Source organism: Pygoscelis adeliae, unplaced genomic scaffold (genome assembly GCF_000699105.1).
Source record: "Pygoscelis adeliae isolate BGI_AS28 unplaced genomic scaffold, ASM69910v1 Scaffold186, whole genome shotgun sequence".
NCBI classification, from domain to species: Eukaryota; Metazoa; Chordata; class Aves; order Sphenisciformes; family Spheniscidae; genus Pygoscelis; species Pygoscelis adeliae.
The window spans coordinates 3332651-3351917 of NW_008825071.1; the positions used below are offsets into that span (position 1 = coordinate 3332651).

General features: G+C 41.4%; 1 protein-coding gene across 2 annotated transcripts; it reads left to right on the forward strand.

The window, feature by feature from the left end:
• Window positions 1–623: 623 nt before the first annotated feature.
• On the forward strand, window positions 624–17420 carry RIOK1 (RIO kinase 1). Of its 2 annotated transcripts, XM_009326467.1 has the most exons (17): window positions 624–639; window positions 841–1045; window positions 2200–2290; window positions 3420–3489; window positions 4210–4252; window positions 4944–5036; window positions 6040–6152; window positions 6286–6366; window positions 6916–7002; window positions 8096–8233; window positions 8790–8893; window positions 10559–10665; window positions 11771–11836; window positions 13551–13670; window positions 14500–14553; window positions 15626–15769; window positions 17285–17420. In XM_009326467.1, the coding sequence occupies exons 1-17, from the start codon at window positions 635–637 to the stop codon at window positions 17393–17395; spliced, it is 1632 nt and encodes a 543-aa protein (XP_009324742.1). In that variant the 5' UTR covers window positions 624–634; the 3' UTR covers window positions 17396–17420. The 2 variants fall into 2 exon arrangements, with proteins under 2 accessions (XP_009324742.1, XP_009324743.1); XM_009326468.1 differs by lacking the exons at window positions 624–639; window positions 2200–2290 and having other exon boundaries at window positions 941–1045.
• Window positions 17421–19267: the final 1847 nt, after the last annotated feature.

Genomic DNA, 19267 nt, shown 5'->3' on the forward strand with positions numbered 1-19267 from the left:
ACGGCCAGACCCAGCTGCAGGCTGGGGGGGGGGTGGGGGGTGGAGGCAATTTCACCTTGGCGTTATTCGATTGTAACTGGACATGTGAAACCGCGTAAGAGAACACTGGGTTGCCCAGGACAGCAGATCGGTTTGATTCGGTTTGGAGTTAAAGCACGTTTTCTGTTGGACTGAAAGCCTAGAGGTTTTTATATTTAGTGGGGAGTGAATAAGGAACGGTCTTGTGTTGTGTATTAGAGCCATTTTCTTTCTAGTTTACCATTTATTTAGTTAAATGTCAAATGCCGGCAGAGAGTCTGCTTTGGGACATACTTGTTCCGGCAGCAAAATGTGACGTACTACAGACATTAAGACATGAGTAAGTCAAAAGGGTTCATTTCTCCCACAAATTCTTTTTTAGGTCTAACTTTTTCCACGTAGGTTGTGCTGGTGCCCTGAGTTACCAGCAGGTTGGCTGTCTGCCTCCAGTGGGATTTTGTGTGATTCCTTGTCAGGTGGACATCTGCTGTGGCAGCAAGCAGAGTGGCTCATCTCTGGTGGAGGAGCCAGCTGGCCTGATCTGGTGTGCTCATCTGATTGGAGTCGGAGAGATCCAAATGTGTGTAACTGCAGAACAAGTTAGAAGGCAGCACTGATGTGGTGAAAAAGATAATTTAAATGTTTAAAGTCATTCTTTAAAGGCAGCGACGTCCTCATATATGCTTGCTTAAAGATGGGTGAAGTGAGAAACATATCATGGAGAGCTAACCTTGTGAAATGATTTCTTGGGATAAATGTATTGAATTTTTGATGACTGTAACAATCACTTGTAGTTATATAAACATCTGTATTTGTTTGAAGTGAATTTACGCAAGATGCAGAAACAGTTAAAGAAGGTGAGGTCACTGAGAACTGCCAGTCGTGTATGTGCGAAGAATTTAACACTGAGGAAGGAGATGGTGATGACGACAATGATGATGAAGAGGAAGATGAAGACTGGGACTGGGATGACGAGGTGGGAAGACTCATGAAGCGCCACAATGCTGCTGGTGGATGCAACCCACAGGTATGTTGAAGGCTATTTTGTTGAAGGGTGCCCAAGAGCAAGTGGAGCTAACCTGGAGGCTTTGTTCTTTGTTAGTGTTAAGTTGAGCATAAATGCAAACGGAAATCTTTCCTTGAGAGGATCCCCTTCCTTTGAGTCTGTTCCTCTGCTATGCCATGTGTGTATGTACGTTGTAGCCAGAGCTCCTTTTGATTTCCTTGTCTCTATTGCTGGATTGTCTTTGTCACTGCAGTTTTCCTTCTGTTCCTTAGCTTTCTCAACCTTTCTTTGCCCACCCCGATCTCTACTGATGTTGCTTACTTTCTGGTATTTTTCCTCTGTGTTTTTGAGCATCTTCCCCATCTTTTCTCTTTAATTTTGAGACCGTACCTGCTTGTCACACCCAGGGTGAAACAGGTTATGTTTTGGACTAGTAGTGAAGGAGGCAAAAGAAAGCATAGGAGATGGAGGGACGTGCTAGAAGTGCGTTAATTTAGGATGTATGCTGTTGGCATAGAAGCTCTGGTGTTGTGCAGAATGAAAAGCACACGTGGTGTGAGAACTAGCATCCTTCTTCCCCTCAGCTTGGACACTGGAGGTTCAAAACCTCTTTTTTCTTATTGATACCAACATAACAGGATAGTTGAGATAAATTAGACTTGCGCTGATCATGGCATATCTTGTCTGACTCACAGCGCTTGTCCTGGGTGGTTTATTCTTGCCTTTAGTGAGAGGTTTCTGCTGTCCAGTGTTGCTGAAATCGTGTTCAGATATTAATTGTGTTTGGAGAAGACTACCTGTAAGAAAAGATAGCATCTTGGAAAGTTTTCTCTGTTCATTACCTTCTCATTTTTCTCCTTGTTTCTCTCTGCTATTTCCCTTCCTTTTAAAGACAGCAAAAGTGTTAATATGAGAGACTTGCAGCTCAATTCCCAGACTAAAAATAACCCTGAGCTGGGGCACTTCTGGGAATTTTAACTGATGTGTCACCTGTATTTTCTTTTCTTGAATTAAGTAAAATCTGATGTTAATCTATATCCATTTCCTCACCTTTTCTGGTTTTCTATTTATAGCTCTAGGCATAGGCATTTGAGCCGACTTTTCCAATGATATTGTCTGTATTTCAAAGGGCTATCTAGAGAAGGCAACTTATATTAACAAATCCTTTGTTTCAGGCAAATAGACAGACCCCTAGTTGCTATTCAGCAAAAATGTCTACCCCTACAGACAAGGCTTTAAGGAAGTTTGAACATAAAATTAATTTAGGTGAGTATAATTGCATTGTTGTCTTTTATGAAAACAGATACCACTCTGTGATGTTCTCAGACTAATTCTGCTTACTTGAAGACAGAACTCGCTGGAATGGCTGTTAACCATTGCCAGACAGATTAAAAAATGTTTTTTGCATACTTGAAGTTGCCTTTAGTCTCCATTAGCTAGCTGTCATACCCCTTTCCTTCCCCCCCTCAGAGCCACAGGGTTGTTTTGTTGGGTTTTTTTTTTTTCTCCCCCTTGACTTCGCTAGACCACATAAAGTTCAAGTGTTTCTTCCCTAGCTTCTCTGTAGGAGCAAGCTGTTTGGCTGGAGGGAGGGTATCAGCTCTCTGTTGTGATGTTGTTGGTCATTCTCAAAGCTGCTACCACAGCTCAATTTTCTAGATGATTGCAGACCCCTGTAGTATTAGGGTGGTACATTATGCAACAGTTATCTCACAGTGGTAGAGCTTCTGTGATAAGCGAAGAGGCCGCTGTCCTAGCCGGTGTAGTTCGATGTTTACTATGTGATGGAAATGGCCGTTCAGCTCAGCCTGTTCAGGCTAGGTGTAGCTGTGATTGGGGCCTTTTGACAGGGTAGTAAACAGAGGTGTTTTCCTTCATAACAAAGTGGTTCTAAAACGAAGGTTCAAAAGAGTAGTGCTGGTATATGTAGCCAAATACAGCAGCTTTTATGCATTTAGCAATTAAACAAACACCATTTTAAATACATCATGAGGAGAGAATCCTGGAGTCTTACTCTGTTCAGAAAAATGACATTCAATTGTGGTAAGAGAATTGTGGACAAATTTAATGGTGAGATGTTATCCAAACATCTCTTTTGTTATCCAAAAGGCATTACTTCTGGATGGCGTTACATCTCCAAGTCTGTGGGACTGCCTCACTCATCTGTGTTGTTACCTTGTAGTCCTTGAAATGTAGACAAGAGTGGAGCACTAGGTTAACTCTGGTATGTAGCTAAGCTTCTGGGCTTGTTATAAAGAGCTCCACCTGTGTTTGAACATTGTGTTGTGACATATCATCTCATCTGGCAGCAGAATTGCTGGGGCAATTTCAGACATAGGAAACTTCTTTGATGTTGGGTTTGGTTTTTTTTTTTCATTTCTTATGTGTTTTTCAGATAAGCTGAATTTTGATGACTCTGTTATAAACCGAGTCACAGAAAAGTCTAGACAGAAGGAAGCAGACATGTGAGTATTACTCCTGGTTCTGTTTTCATTTAAATAATTTGAACCCAGAAGAGTAGTTCTTATTTCCTAGTGATCCTGTGTTTTGAATAGATTTATTAAGAAAACCAAAATTTGTACATAGTCTACATGCAGTTTGCTTTCTGGTCTTAAACTTCTTGGTTTCCAGATCAGTTGTTTAAATCATTCCAAAGTTCTGATGCTTCTGTCACTGCTGCTTGGTAGCACATCTGATTGTATTGGTGTAGTAAGACAGAAGTGGTGGGTGTCATTCCACTAGCAAAACACTATTTTATCTCTGATACTCTTTCTGAACAGAGGTCCTTAAGCATTTGGGCTAGAAAAAATACTGGAAGCCTTTTGAAGGTTCCACCTGATGACCTGGGGAGGAGAGGTACCTTTTTTAAAAAAAAATATTTTTTTTAAGCCTGCAGCTTATAGCCCTAAGTTGTTAAGACAGATATAATTTTCTCCTGAGTGAGCATAATTCAGTGGAGGCAAGAAGATATCTGTAAAAGTGAAGGGCACTGATGTTTATGGGTTTGGTTTTTTGTTTGTGGTTTTTTTTTTCTGCCTGCAGGAGAAACCTTTGCTTTTGTATGAACTGAAAGCCTGACTTCTTGAGGCTGTCATCTTCTCTCTGATACAGAATGTCATGTTTTACTCTGTCAAAGTACTGAGTCCATGTGTGGGATTGTATAATTTTATTTTCACTTCTACTAGGTACCGAGTCAAAGATAAATCAGACAGAGCAACAGTAGAACAGGTAAGTCCTTAATGCATCAAATTTCTCTTTTGACTAGAACAAATAATGTGGAATTTTGGAATCAATGATAAAATGGATACTGTAGGAACACAGTTTTGCCTTGGAATTCTGTTTCCCTTGTTATCCTCAAGAGACCTGTTGTTTCTTTCTTGTATGAAGGTTGTACTTGCTTCCATAAACGTTTTGGAGCTCATTTTTGTGATTTGATCGTATATGCAATGCAGAATTCCATCTTAAGCTTTTATTAAATTCCAAAGAACAATAAAAAAAATGCTGGGTTTGCTTTTTTCCTTTTTTCTTCTTTAGCAAGACTGAACTACTACTGGCCCAAGGCCACATAGCTGCTCTATTTCAGTTATGATAGCTAAATCTCAAAAGAAACTTTATTTTAACCTATTTAATGCAACTGTGGGTGGGAAATCATTCTCTTACGTCTCTTCTAGAGCTAGCTCAAGGACATGTGCTTAGCTTAAAAAAAAAAAAATCATCTTGAAAGAAAAAGCAAAGTAACATTCTAGAATCATCGCAGAATTCTGAGTGGCTGCTGTTTGGATTATCGTTTGATAATCCAAGTTAAGATATAGTCTGATGCTTTGGGTCCTTTAATATGGTACTAAGAACGGGCTGTATTAGTAGGTTTTGTCCTCTTCAAAGAGAGCAATTGTGCTGACTTTTCTGTATTAAATTTGAGGTCTTAGATCCAAGGACCCGAATGATTCTGTTCAAGATGCTAACTAGAGGTGTCATATCAGAAATCAATGGCTGCATCAGCACAGGGAAGGAAGTAAGTTTTATTACAAATGACATGATAGTCTTTTTCTCAGCAAACTAGGTGAGAGCTTGTGGTGCTCAGAAGATGTATTGAAATACTTGGGTTTAGTACTATTTTTCATGTTGCTTGATGAGTGGGAAATTATCTTAAGATAAAATGCAATTTATGTTAAAGGAAACAAGTTTCCCCAAGTATGAAAGATTTCTCAGAATACTTATATGTTATCTTAAATTTGTGGATCTTGTTAATTGTATGTTATAACTGAAATTTTTGGAAAGGGTATGTGTACGCACAATATTAAACAGTGCCTGAAAAACATACAAACCCAGGTAATTCTTTCTTCATGCAAGACTCTCTTGCATGCAGATCAAACCAGCTCCGCATGTCAGCAGACATGGGAGTATCTAAATGGTGTAACAAAATTGTGTTTAAAATAATATTGAACCTTCATTGCTTTTACAAACCTAGCATGTTTGTGTGCTGTTATTATCAAGTAATATTGTAGATAATTAAAACCAGAGCACAAATTTCCAAGTGAATGAATAAATCAGTTTTAGAATGCCTAGTCCCTAGGCTGATCTGGTTTTCTTCCAAGTCCTTGGATGCTGATTAAAGGCATACTTCCACCCTGTGTAGAGGTGTCAACGTGAGATACTTGGGCCATGCTTTAGGGCCTAAATAGTGCACAGACTCAAATTAACCCTTCACACAAGGGCTTGTTTCAGTCTCCAAAATGTGGATGAGGCAGAGTTTTTTTGTGCATTGTTGGTTTTGTCCTGTGTGCATTGTCGCACCCCTACCCAGTCTTAGGTACTTCCTGTAAGCTGCCTCTGGTAGAAGAAGAAATTGCCCTTGTGTGCAGTCTCACTCAGCTGGATGCCTAGTAGGGGCCGGGGTGAGATCAGGTCTTTTTATCAGATTTTTTCAGGTGTTAGAAAGAGAAGAAGAGAGAAGGTTATGTTAGTTTTTAAAGAGTTTTTCTTTAATATTATTTCTTCCCTTCATAATCTGATAGGCTAATGTATATCACGCCAGTACTGCGAATGGAGAGAACAGAGCAATAAAGATTTACAAAACCTCTATTCTGATGTTTAAGGATCGGGATAAGTATGTGAGTGGTGAATTCAGGTGAGTTTGACTTCTGTCTGGTTTTAGTGGGGAAGAGATGCTGTTTGAAAGGTAAATTGAAGGTAAAATCACCGGTGCTAATACTGCATTGATTGGCTAAGGGTCCCTGTTGTCTTTACTTCTTTATTTAAAGATTTCGTCATGGATATTGCAAAGGCAACCCAAGAAAAATGGTGAAGACGTGGGCTGAAAAAGAAATGAGGAATTTAATAAGGTGATTCTTCCAGTTTTTATTTCAGCATGCAAAGGTAACTGAAACTTTAAGTTTATAGGAGGTACTCTCCTATTGCTAGACTGTGGCTATCGCTACCTTTTAGGGTCTCTGGAGTATTCAGGAAAGCGTCTTAAGCTTCCCCGTGGGAGAGAAAAGAAAGGGGAGGGAGGAATAAAGATACTCTTTTGTCTTGCTGCTTGTGCTCGAAGCTCTTCAATGTCTGAATGCTCTGACTGAAAAGTGAGGAAAAGCTAGAAATAGCTGCTGCTGAGTAACAGCACACTGTGTGATACAATCCTAGATTAACCTGAACTGTGTAAAGATTCTTTGTCCGACGCAGGAATCCTTAGAATAGGGTCAGTCAGAGCCAGAATGGTTGTGGCTTTTTGTATTCATTTCCTAGTTGCTCTGCACAAGTGAGAGTTTCCCTGATTAGAGGAGCTCTTATTGTGTATTATGTTTAAAGCAACAGAGCTCCTATAGGCACTAGTGCAATGCAAATAGTAGAGTTTGGTTTTATTTTTTTGTGGCTTTGTTCCTGTGTTACAGGTTGAATACAGCCCAGATACCTTGTCCAGAGCCGATTATGCTAAGAAGCCATGTGCTTGTCATGGGCTTTATTGGTAAAGGTGATAGGTAAGTATCCATAGAAAATAAAATATTTTTTTTTAATAGTAGCTTTCCACAACGTTTTATTAAAAACAAACAAACAAACCCTCTAAATTTACCTACTATTACTTTAGGTCTGTAAAATTAACATGCTACTCTTACACGTTGTGGTTTAACCTCAGCCGGCAACTGAGCACCACCCAGCCACTCGCTCACTCTCCCTCCCTGCCCTGGTGGGATGGGGGAGAGAATTGGAAGAGTAAAAGTGAGAAAACTCGTGGGTTGAGATAAGGACAGTTTAATAATTGAAATTAAAAAAAAAAAAAAAAAAAAACAAAGCAAGTGATGCACAATGCAATTGCTCACCACCCGCCGACCGATGCCCAGCCAGTCCCCGAGCAGCAGCCCCCCCGGCCAGCTTTCCCCGGTTAATGTACTGAGCATGACGTCACGTGGTATGGAATATCCCTATGGCCAGTTTGGGTCAGCTGTCCTGGCTGTGCCCCCTCCCGGCTTCTTGTGCACCTCCAGCCTTCTCAGTCGGTAGAGCATGGGAAGCTGGAAAGTCCTTGCCTAGTGTAAGCACTGCTTAGCAACAACCAAAACATCGGTGTGTTATCAACATTATTCTCATCCTAAATCCAAAACACAGCACTGTACCAGCTACTAGGAAGGAAATTAGCTCCATCCCAGCCAAAACCAGGACACGTGCATGTGACCTGTAGAATACCCAGACATTTGCCAGCTACTACTGCAGACAATCTGCATGATTCTGAAGCCTCAGTTGTGAGCAAAATGAATCTGCAAAGTGGCTTAACCAGAGATTAAGGCTGGAAAGGCTTGCTAATCATACATGAAGATAGGTCATCATTTTGTAGTACAAACATTAATGTAGCATGGTCCAAATTAGCTCACATTGGAAACAGAGCTCCAGTATCTTTGGCAAGCATATACCAAGCTTTGCTGCCCTTCATGCTGGCTCCGTGCACTTGGCTCCTCCTGCTGACTTGCTTCACACACTTAGTGAGTGGAAGGATCAGGTACAGCAGTTAAAGCATTTGCAGCTGGTGTGAAGAAGGAAAAAGTATTCACTTTCTGTTATTTGTGTTGTAATTTCAAGGCCTGCTCCTCTGCTGAAGAATGCTCAGTTATCTGACTCCAAAGTCCGGGAGCTGTACCTGCAAATCATCCAGTACATGAGAAGAATGTACCAAGATGCCAGACTTGTCCATGCAGATCTCAGTGAATTTAATATGCTGTATGTTTTTAAACTTTGCTCTGAATTGTGACATCTAAAATGTATACATTGGCAACCTCTATGTGAGAGTACTAATCTACCTTTAAGGGAGGGTGGGGTCCTTTTTGTGACTGGGTTTTGTAACTGATATAATTAATTATGTAGCTTTTAACCCAGATCTGAGCTTTCTCTGTTTAAAAAAACAAAAACAAAAAAACAAAAGAAAAAAAAAACCCAAACAAAACCCCCTCACAAACAAACAAAAAAACCAAAACCTCAACTAGAGAAAAAATTAGTAAGGTGTCATTTTTTTTTTTTCTCCTCCCACCTATAACATGGCTTTTTGTGTTCACGAGAAGACTATTTCTTTAAAGTTTAATAATACAGCTTGTGTAGAGGAGGGAAAGGATTGACCCAAAAAAGCCACTCTGACCCTAATATGTGAAGTGTATACTAGAGAAATACGTTACAATTGTTTGCTGGTTCTTAAGTTTGAAGCACATTTTATTCTCTGCCCCTCAGTAATCTCCAGTATAACGGCGGTGGAGTTAGTGCAGCTCTCTGTGTTTGTTTGCAGGTACCACAGCGGGGACGTGTACATCATTGATGTGTCTCAGGCAGTGGAGCATGACCACCCGCATGCGCTGGAGTTCCTGCGAAAAGATTGTGCCAACGTTAATGGTGAGTGGGCTGCACTTCAACTCTTGTTCTGATAGCTTATTTAGGAAGGTGAGCTGTGTTCACCTATGTTCTTTCAGGTATAACTGACCGTAGAAGCTGTCAAACTTCTGTTAAAATGCTCCCTCTCGTAGGTTCTCATGGCTTCCTCAGGGAGCAGCGTATTGTGCCGAGTTCAGAAGAGGGTAGCCTATTTTGCTAGAAATCATCTGGCCAAAATGAGTCACCTGGCTGAATCTCAGATTTACGATAGATCTGAGATCATTCCCAGTCTACAGCAGCGCCCACCCCAGTCTTAACTTCCCTTACTTAAAGGACTGCACAGACGTACTGATGTGTTTCCTTCTGTAAGTGGAATCCACATCTGGAATTCCTCAGCTGGCAAGAAGTTACCGTGTTTTATGAAGTTACCTGCACTTACTTGTCCAGGTCCGCTGAGAGGATCGAGGCGTAGAGTAACTTATTAGAGATGTTACCACTTGTCCTGGTATTTTGATAAACAAGGTGCCTTTATGATGTTTTTCTCATGACAATTTGGTCTTCATGTGTGAGTATGCATGTTGTGTAACAGACACACACCTCCTGGTAGGGTGTGTTTCACCCTACTTCCCCTTCCCTGGGGACAAGAAATCTGTCGCTGCAGGCTGCTTTTGTCCCCCCTTTCTTTTCAGATTGACTTTTTTCTAATTTTACAGAGACTCTTGAAAGTCTGTGGGAAAAGGACTGTGTGCATTTTGATGCTAGTCTTTCCTTATTCCTTTTCTGTTAATGGATTTCTAATAACTCCCTTCTGGCTCAGATACTTGCACCCTTGCTCTTTTTTCATGTTTTTTGGCTTGCTCTCCTTGGTGAGTTGCAGTGGTTTTGGTGTGGTTTGTCTGCTTGCTCTATGTCACTGCAACTTTCTCTGTGTAGACCTTCTACAGAGACTCTGAGAAACACCTTGCTTTATGCTCTGCCCTAGCTGTGATCATTGCAAAGACTTGTGGTTCCATGGTCACAGAGCTGCCTCCAAACTAAATTTTTTTGGTTTTTCTATGATTAATTTCTCATGGTGAGAGATCTTCTGAGAACTTCAGTAGGAAACACTTATTAAGCAGTCCTCAGTGTCTTTCACTGCTGTTTTTCAGTAGGGAAGTGCAGCCTCCGAATTTGATTATACATGACTCAAGAAACCAATTCTGAGTGTAGTATTGAGGAAAATTCTAATACGTTAATGTGTCTTCCCTTTTAGGTGGATCATAATTAGGCTGTACTGTGTTTCAGTGGATATTTCTGTTTCTCTTTCGCAAAAATTTGAGGTCTCCATTCCTTATTCTTTGAAATACATTTTTCATCTTAGTCATGGCAAATACTACACCTGTCTTAAATTGTTTACTTCTTAACCCCTACTCCATAAAGTCTGGCTCTTGCCGAAATTGATTTGGCTTTTGTATTTATGCAGTTACTCTCCTTTCAGTATTTGTTGCACCTGGAAGATGAACAGTTTTATTTCAGATGGCCAAGAGTCATCTGATAACTAAATCCCGTATGATGCAGTACATACTGCTGAGACTATCCCAAGTCATCAGGGCCATTGGCTTGCTGTAACTGTCACTGTAACATCACAGCTGCGTATGTTACACCTAATTACTGACAGTGTTTGTCTCTGCCCTTGTTTCCTGGTAGACTTTTTCCAGAAGCACAATGTTGCAGTGATGACTGTGAGGGAGCTCTTTGAGTTTATTACTGATCCGTCTATCACAAGTGAGAACATTGATGACTATCTGTCTAAGGTAAGACCTCATGGCCTTGCTGCTTATGTAGGAAGACATGAACAATAAAATCAGATCTAGTTCAAGCTCCTTCATCTCACTTACTCTACATCCTGCTATTGAAGGAAGCTGGTACATGACATTATGTTGTGGTAGTGCTTCAAAAATGCATACAGGTCTTTTCCATTTATACTATTATGGGTTGACAACACTTCCATTCTATGTTTTCTCAAAAAGTCTGGTCATGAGAACTCCAGTATCTGTTTCAGGTGCTACTGAAACCAGGATACTTTAGTTCTTTCTTTTTGGCAAGGAGAAGCTTTGCAGAAATATAACCATGCTTGTATAGAGAATGGGGTTAAGAATGCAGATTTGAGCAGGGTGGGCTGAGGGAGGAAGGGAGTGACTCAGGGCAGTGTTACTCCAAGGTACGCGGTCTTGATAGCCAAGTATAGCAGCTGGCAGAACACGTTGATTCTAGGAGGAGGTAAACTGACTTAGTGCTGCTAGCAGCATTTCATCTCTAGCTGCCAGTCCTCTGCTCCCAGTTAGATGTTTCTTTAAAAAGGAGGGGGTGAAGCTTTTTAAGTTAACGCAAGAGAAATGGGGGCCACATATGCCGTGCTCAGAGTGGAGATTTGATGTGTCATTCCTGGTCAGGACCACATGAGTGTGGTCCAAATACCAGTACAGCATAGGGATTTCCAGATGTTGTGTACTTTCTGTCATATTGGAGGTTGAATGAGACAGAGCTGTGCTATGTGGTTCCCCTTACTTATGCTCCTCTGGCTTGCTCAATGTGTGTGAGAAGAGCCAAGTTTCAGGACGGAGCACTGCTCACTTGTGCTGTTACGTCCTGTAGTCATGCTGGGCCTGCCATAATTTAGTCTGGGAGGAGCAGCAAGCATGTTTTCCCTCTGTTAATATGAGATCCGCAGTTACAAGTGCGCTTTGCAGAAATGTTGGTTACCATTAGGTGTCGCTCAAGGCGTTGCCATAAGGAAAGCTGGCGTATTTGTGAGTGACGGTGTGGAGTACAGGGAGAAACACAGATGGGAATGGTTAGTTGGATTAAGTGATGCGATTCTAAAGAGTGATAACTTTGTATTGTTTTATGTTTCTTTAGGCAATGGAAATAGCATCGAAAAGAACAGAGGAGGAAAGATCCAGTCAAGATAAAGTGGATGAGGAAGTAAGTGAGGATTTTTGTTCCTGCTATGAAATTAATATTAACCTTGCCTCTTCTCAACAATGAAAAACATTCTGTTTTATTTGGCAAAATGTACAGTTGATAAGCAAAACATTGTGATACTGAGATGTCTTGAACTATTTGAGATGTGAAGTATTAAGGGATGCCGTGTGTAAAAGCTGACAGTGATAAGGTAGGTGTTAGAAGGCAAATACTCCATTTCCTAAACCAATATGTTTGCTTGTAGCTAGGTCCCTTGATGAATCTTCCAGTTCAGGTTCAGTTAACAAAAAAACTGAGTGGAGAGATCTGATTATGCCAGTGTTTTTGGACCAGTGATGCAGAAGCAGGGTATTTGGATACGTGCATTGACCAAATGACCAAACTGACATATCTAGCTCCAGTCCCAGTCTAATTCAGTTCTTGCATGTACTGTTTTTCTCCCTTGCTTTTACATTAAGGGAAGCCATTTCAAGTCTGTTACAGAAAACTGCTAACGTTCTGGAAAGGCTGGATGTAAAGATAAAACAATTTCTATCTTAGTCTTATCTATCTGTTACAGAAGAGTTTAGAAAAAACAAACCAAACCAAAACACCAACTCTGCATTGAGCAGAATTTGTATCGGTGAGAACCTATTTGTACTGGTTCATGTGGTGTTTATCTTTTGGAGTCAATACTACTTGATTTATCAAAGACTTTTCTTTTTCTCTTGGAGCTCTGCAGGTTTTACTAACTGCTTCTAGCTCAAGGTTGGCCAGGGAAAGATAGTTTTGTTTCCTAAGATATCCTCGGCATACGACTTCGGAACTACAGGGTTCGGAAGTGTTTTGTTGCAAGCCCATCTTCTGCAAACCAATTATTCCTTTGCTTATATAAAGGTACTGACCTGTAAGAGAGATGCTTTAGTAGCATCTGAGTTCAGTTTATTTGTCTTAGACTTCTCATGTGACCATGGCTAGTTTGTGTCACTTCGTTCACAAAAGAGTAGAGCTAATTAAGGGCAAGCTCTGTGGAGGTGGTGGCCTCTGCTCTTTGCACAGCACTTGGTCTAGCAGTTATGATCATAAAGTGTACTGAATTTGTACTGGGATTGAACTGATGCCATGAAAAAGAGAAGCAAGATACTTCTCTCTGATCTGGTAGTGACTTAAGTTTGCTGGAGGACTGTTTCAAAAAGACTGCATGACAAATTTTAAGTATGTTGTTGTTGATAATGCAGTTAGGTTTTACTGTACTATACTGCTGCAGGAACCTTTTTTGAGTTGGACTGTGAGTCGAAGCAGGTGTTATTATATAAAGAGATTAAGTTCTAACAGTGGATTTTAATGGAGTTGCCTCTTGAAGGCATTGTAAACATCACAATAAAAACATTAGAGAAAATCCTTAGAATACAAAACCTTAGGACTCAAATAGGTTAAGAGGAAGTTGGAAGGATTGGAGAAGTTTGTAAGTGGCCTGGTGGTAGTCATGCTAAGGAGGGAGCCTTATTAGTCACGATCCATCAATAATGTGTAGGTTGCATGTTAAGTCTGCTCCTGAAAAAAAAAAGATACGCTGCAGTTCAAATGGTACTGGATCACTGCCGTGTTCATTTTTAGTTTCTCCGAGCCATGAAATCCTTCATGATTATTCTCTTAAGGATGCATAATTAGGAAGGAAGAACATCATAAAACTATATGTAAATTAGTAAGTCTGTGTTTCCTTTCACTCTACTAGGTGTTTAAGAAGGCTTACATACCTCGAACTTTGACCGAAGTTAAAAACTACGAGAGAGACGTGGATATAATGACGAAATTGAAAGAAGAGGATATGGCATTGAATATTCAGCAAGATAATGTGAGTAGACATGCTGAGGCACTGCAAAAAAGAGGGAGGGAATATGAATTCTTCTTACTGGAAACTCATAGCAACAGACAAAAACAGAAGCCTTTTTACCAAGGCGTGGAGTACTGAATCTAGTGTCATACTTTAAAATAATCTGGTTAGTACTAATGCTAACATTGTGGGTTTTTTCCTGGGTGGGTGTCGTGGTTTAACCTCAGTCGGCAACTAAGCACCACCCAGCTGCTCGCTCACTCCCCCCCACCCGGTGGGATGGGGGAGTGAACTGGAAAAGCACAAGTGAGAGAGACTCGTGGGTTGAGATAAAAACAGTTTAATAATTGAAATAAAATTATAATAATAATAATATGATAATAATACACAAAGCAAGTGATGCACAGTACAATTGCTCACCACCCGCCAACCGATGCCCAGCCAGTCCCCGAGCAGCGGCCCCCCCTCAGCCAGCTTTCCCCAGTTCATGTACTGAGCATGACGTCACATGGTATGGAATGTCCCTTTGGCCAGTTTGGCTGTGCCCCCTCCCAGCTTCTTGTGCACCTCCAGCCTTCTCAGTCGGTAGAGCATGGGAAGCTGAAAAGTCCTTGGCTAGTGTAGGCATTACCTAGCAACAACTAAAACATCAGTGCCTTATCAATTTTGTTCCCATCCTAAATCCAAAACACAGCACTGTACCAGCTAGTAAGAAGGAAATTAACTCTATCCCTGCCGGAACTAGGACAGTGGGGCTTTTTTTTTTGAGATACTAATCTTCTCTGGGCAAGAAGATTTAAGACTCGTGTATTCTGATAATGTATTTTTCTTTCTCTCTCCCTGGGTGTAGATTCTCTACCAGACTGTGACAGGACTGAAGAAGGATTTGTCTGGTGTTCAGAAGGTGAGAGGGTCTTTTGGAAATCCTTTATTTTAGCCATTTTCAGAAAAGCGCTTATAAGGAGTATAGAGAATGCCTTGTCTTGCAGCTGACACCATGAAAGAAGCCTCTTGTCTGCAGAGTGACCATTTATGTCTGGAATGGGTCTGGCATGACAGTGTGTCTGCACACCACATGAATTGCTTCCCTGCGCTGTGGCTGATGCTGGGTTGCTTGAGAATGAAATGATAATCCTTGCTATCGCCATGATCTCTAAAGTTAAGGTGGAGAGGAGGGAAGACTTTTTCCAATTATGGAAAATGTAATTGATTTAAATTGTAGCATGACTACAAGTTTTCATATGGTCAGGGTAGCTTTGCTGTAATTATTGTGTAAAGAACAACCCTGCAGTGTTAGGGATAAGATATTATGTCTTAGTATAATTGAAGTACTTGACAGTGACACTTCTGTAAAGTACGTTGCGTAAGAAGCTGGGTACAGATCAGTCTGTAGCAATATAATTCAAGGCAGAAGCCCTGTGTGGATTCCCCCTCCTTCCTCTGTAAATGTTACCTAGCAGTGGTGTAGACTCTGTTTTAAAATGGAAATATAAATATGGATGGGATTAGGCTGTGGTACAGTCTCCAGGCTTGTTTAAGAATAAGCGAGTTTTCCAGTGTAGATATTTGTGTTTGCAAGAAAGCCTACATACAGTGCCCCCAAGGTAGATTTGGGTATGATCCAAGTATAATTAAAAATTGGCTTCCACATATGTTAGCAAATTGCTGTTTAACTTATGGAAATTAGTTTGGGAGTGCCAATACAGCTGTGCTGTGAGCCCTGACCTAAAAGATTCTATGTTGTATATTCTAGACTCCTTGTTCTTAGTTTGGATTAACCTACTTTTCATTCTTTTTCTTGAGACTCAGTGATGGCTGTAGTAAAGGAGATGGCACAAGCTCACTTAAGGGTTTCTTTGCAGCAGATTCTGTTTTGTTTTTTATATATATATATATGCGCATATGTGTGTGTGTGTATATATTGTCATTAGGCTTTGTTTTGGTTTGATATAATTCTCTCTTGATATATCTTGCAGATCCCTGCACTTCTTGAAAAGAAGGCAGACGAGTCAGAAACAGACTCTGGTGATGATGATGGTGGCTCAGAGGACTCTGATTCGGGCTGTAAAGAATCTGTACATCCCAAAGATAAACCTGCTGAAGTTAGCTTGGACAAAAAGGTCAGCTGGCCAGGAATTGTTTGTTTTTCCCACCTCTGCCTACGTGACAGGAAAAAATCCAAATTTAGTTCTGAGTGGTTCTTGCTACTTCTTGTCTGAAACAAGCTATGGACTTTTCCTGTTGCGGAGAATGAGAGCAGAGAAAGTGAATTTCATTATGGATGCTTTATTACCGGTGGTTTTATGTAGAGGAACATGTAACATAGCTCTCTGTAGCCTAGACAAAGCTAGAAGAGAGATCTCTGCAGGGAATTCTAAGGCTATGCAAAGCAGAATTTAGTGAAGCCTGGGCCGCTCTTCAGTGCCTCTGGCTACTCTCCCAGGCTTTGGTGTTCAGGCTTGTGGTTGTGGTCCCTGATTAGCCTCCTTTTGCCCGGGGAACTGAGACCATTTGATCTATAGAACAGGAGACCTGGTGACAATGTACCACAGTGGCTTTTGTGGTACCGTTAGTACAGACTGGCTAGCTTTACTGTGGGCAAGAGATGTAATGCAGTCACGCAAAGGGATTGTGGTTTGGGTTTTGGGGGGTTGGGGTTTTTCTTAAGGTTTTGTTTTCCAAACTGCAGAACAAGTATGCGTTTTGCTGAGGGTCTTGTGCAGAGTATCATCTATAGGTGAGAGCCTTTTGGCAGCCTTTTAGGTGCTGTGCAAAAGAAGGATGAAACTTGCTGGGCTTAAGGGTTTCAAGATTTGGGGGTTTGCTTGTTAGGTTTTTCTTCCTAGAAAAGGTAAGATAATACATTCCATATCTGTCAAATAAAAATGCAGTGCTCTAGATTGGTAGAAAGCGTCCAGTAGAGCTGCTGCCTTTTGGATGTGAAGCAGGGAAGTCTTGGTCCCTTCTCATCCTCGTGGATGGGTTTTCATTTGGACTTCTTTTTGCGTGAGTAGGATGAGGTTTTTGGTAACTTATGTGTTCAGCTGTAGGTTGAACAACTCATTAGCAGCAATTATTTCCACCCTGCACCCCATTATGCTGACTTTGCATTTTCCAGTTGAGTGTAGTCTCCTCACTGTCCGGCACAAATGATAGTGTATTGCAGCAGCATAGCACCCTTTCTTGCCAATCCTGATGATGATCAGCTTGCTCTGAGTTACCAGCAGTTACTGGATCAGTATTTTTGCATGATATAGAAACACGTACTATAGTAGCCCTGTAGGTAGCAGAAAACCTAGATCAGGCATCCTGTTGTAATCTTAGGTGTAAATAGCATGAGTTAAGAGTGCCTCTTGTTCCCTTTCTTCAAAGGTTGCATGAAACTCGGGTTTTAACTAGTTTGAATTTTGCCTTGTCATTACCAGTGTGCAGCTCTTAGCTCCACCCCCAAGCTATACTTCCTTTTTCCTTTCCCCTCACCATTCCAATTGATTTTTTTTTCTTTTATTTCTTCCTCTTGATAACCTCATTTTTGTGTGGTGTGTTAATTAACTTGTTAATGTAACAATTGATCGACCTGCTCAAAATCTCTCATTCCTTCTGGCTTTAAATGAATGGTGTTTGGTCCTTTGTAGGAAAGGAAAAAGATGGTTAAAGAAGCCCAAAGAGAGAAGAGGAAAACCAAAATCCCAAAGCATGTGAAGAAGCGGAAAGAAAAGACTGCAAAAATGAAGAAAGGCAAATAAAATCAGCTTTGGCTTGGGGAAAGGGATGGTTTCTTGTGGGTTATTTAGTCACCATCTTTTTTTCTTTTTTTAAAATTAAAAAATCCTTTATTTATATACATACAGTATTAACTGTGAGGGTGGTTTTATTAATAACATGGTGTAATTGTTTGAACAGAGTATATGCCATGGGTTTCTCCATAGGAAAGAATCAGTTCAGCACTTGTGCATGTTAAAATCCTTTACCTGTGCAGGTTTAACCTGTTGTTAAACTTCCATTGATTTGTTCCTGGGGTCTTACTCCCCTGCCTCACACTGCATACAAGCTAGTTTGGTTTGTTCCACAACAGTGACTTGATTCAAACAGATTCTTGGAGGAGGGGGAATGGTGATTGAAAGGCCCGTGCCTTCTTCACAGTATGGAAGCAAATTGAGCTAATTGTCCTCTGCAGGCTGTCACAGTCGCCCGTGGATAACCCTGCAGGCACTGTGCGTTTGCTGCCTCCCTGTGCCTGCGCCACCTTTGATATTTTCTTACTGAAGGATGAGTTTTGTGATTTGGGAGGCAGCTGTCCTCGTTGCCCACTGCCCTTCTGAAGCAATCAGGCAGGGCGTACCCAAACAGACCAAAGCCTGATTTTTTTTTTTTTTTTTTGGGCTTGCTGGGATCCCAACATAGGGCACCGTTGCTCTCGAGTATTATGAACCAGCTATTTTGTAAGCTGGTCAAATGAGTATTTGCTGTCAAGATTGATCACGTGTCTTCGAATTCAAGGCTGTGTAAAAGCTTGTGGCAGGACCTCTCTGTGGTATGGCTCAGCATTACCAGTCCATGTCGTGCTAAGGTGCCCCAGCTCTTTATTAGGGAGAAGTTGGCAGAGCTGTGCTCATAAGAGACCCACTTGGGCTGGAGCAAAGGCGCTGTACTGAAGACAGACAATCTTCTCTCTTGGCAGCCACTTTGGCCGCTGAGGCTGACAAGACTTGGGAGAGGTGTCCTCCTTACGCTGTAGCACATCAGCTGTCTTTTCCCACTGCCTACAGTTTCAGAACTCCCTGTGCCAGCACAGAGAAAGGGTCTGATTCCAGTAAATGTCTTGATATGTTCTCCCACATTAGGAGTGGAGTTGATGCCCTGGGGTTTTACGCTTACAGGACATATATGCTCTGTTGACAGAGGACAGCTTTCATCCATCAATGGATATCCAACAATGATGGGTTGGCCAGGGGCAGGGTGAAGCTTGTTCCTCTCTGCTCCTCACCTCCTACACCTGAAAGAGATGATGTTGGCCCATTGCACAGATGGTTGCACTCCCCAGTTTGATCTTCACAACCTCTTTGGTGCCTTTGGCTAGAAATCTGGTAAGAGAAGAACTGGTCAGGGCTTCCAGATCTTTCTCTCTCTGTGCTCCCTTTCTCCCTATCCATACAGGGACTGACAGCACTCTGACATACAGTATGCATATAAGCATAGACAGTATTGCTGGAGCATGTTGGGAAGCAAGACTGGTATTTCCTCAGCAAGTGGGGATGTTTGTTGGGAGACTGAGATGAAATATCTGCATTTTGGGAAATGGCGTTACATCAGGTGCAAGAAAGGGGGCAGCCTCTAACTTGGTAGCGAAGGGAGGAGGTGGTGCAAGACCTACATCCAGAGGTGAGGGAGTACTGTTGATGGCCATTTGTCTTAATGCCAAGGGCTGAGATGCTGCTAGATGTATGGACACATTATTTCCTGCTTTTCCTTGCCGTCATGGGAGCTTGCATAATTACATAATCAGGCAGAGGTGGCCTTGGTGATGGCTGCCCTGAACCTGACTGGTTGTGTTCGTAGGTGCAGCGCGGAAGGTGACTGAAACAATAACAGCTTTGTGTGCTTTGCCCTTGAAATCC

Coding starts and splice junctions, on each gene's coding strand:
- RIOK1 (XM_009326467.1), top strand. Junction 7,003..8,095: donor TTTATTGGTAAAGGTGATAG/GTAAGTATCCAT, acceptor TGTAATTTCAAG/GCCTGCTCCTCTGCTGAAGA. Junction 11,837..13,550: donor AAGATAAAGTGGATGAGGAA/GTAAGTGAGGAT, acceptor TCACTCTACTAG/GTGTTTAAGAAGGCTTACAT.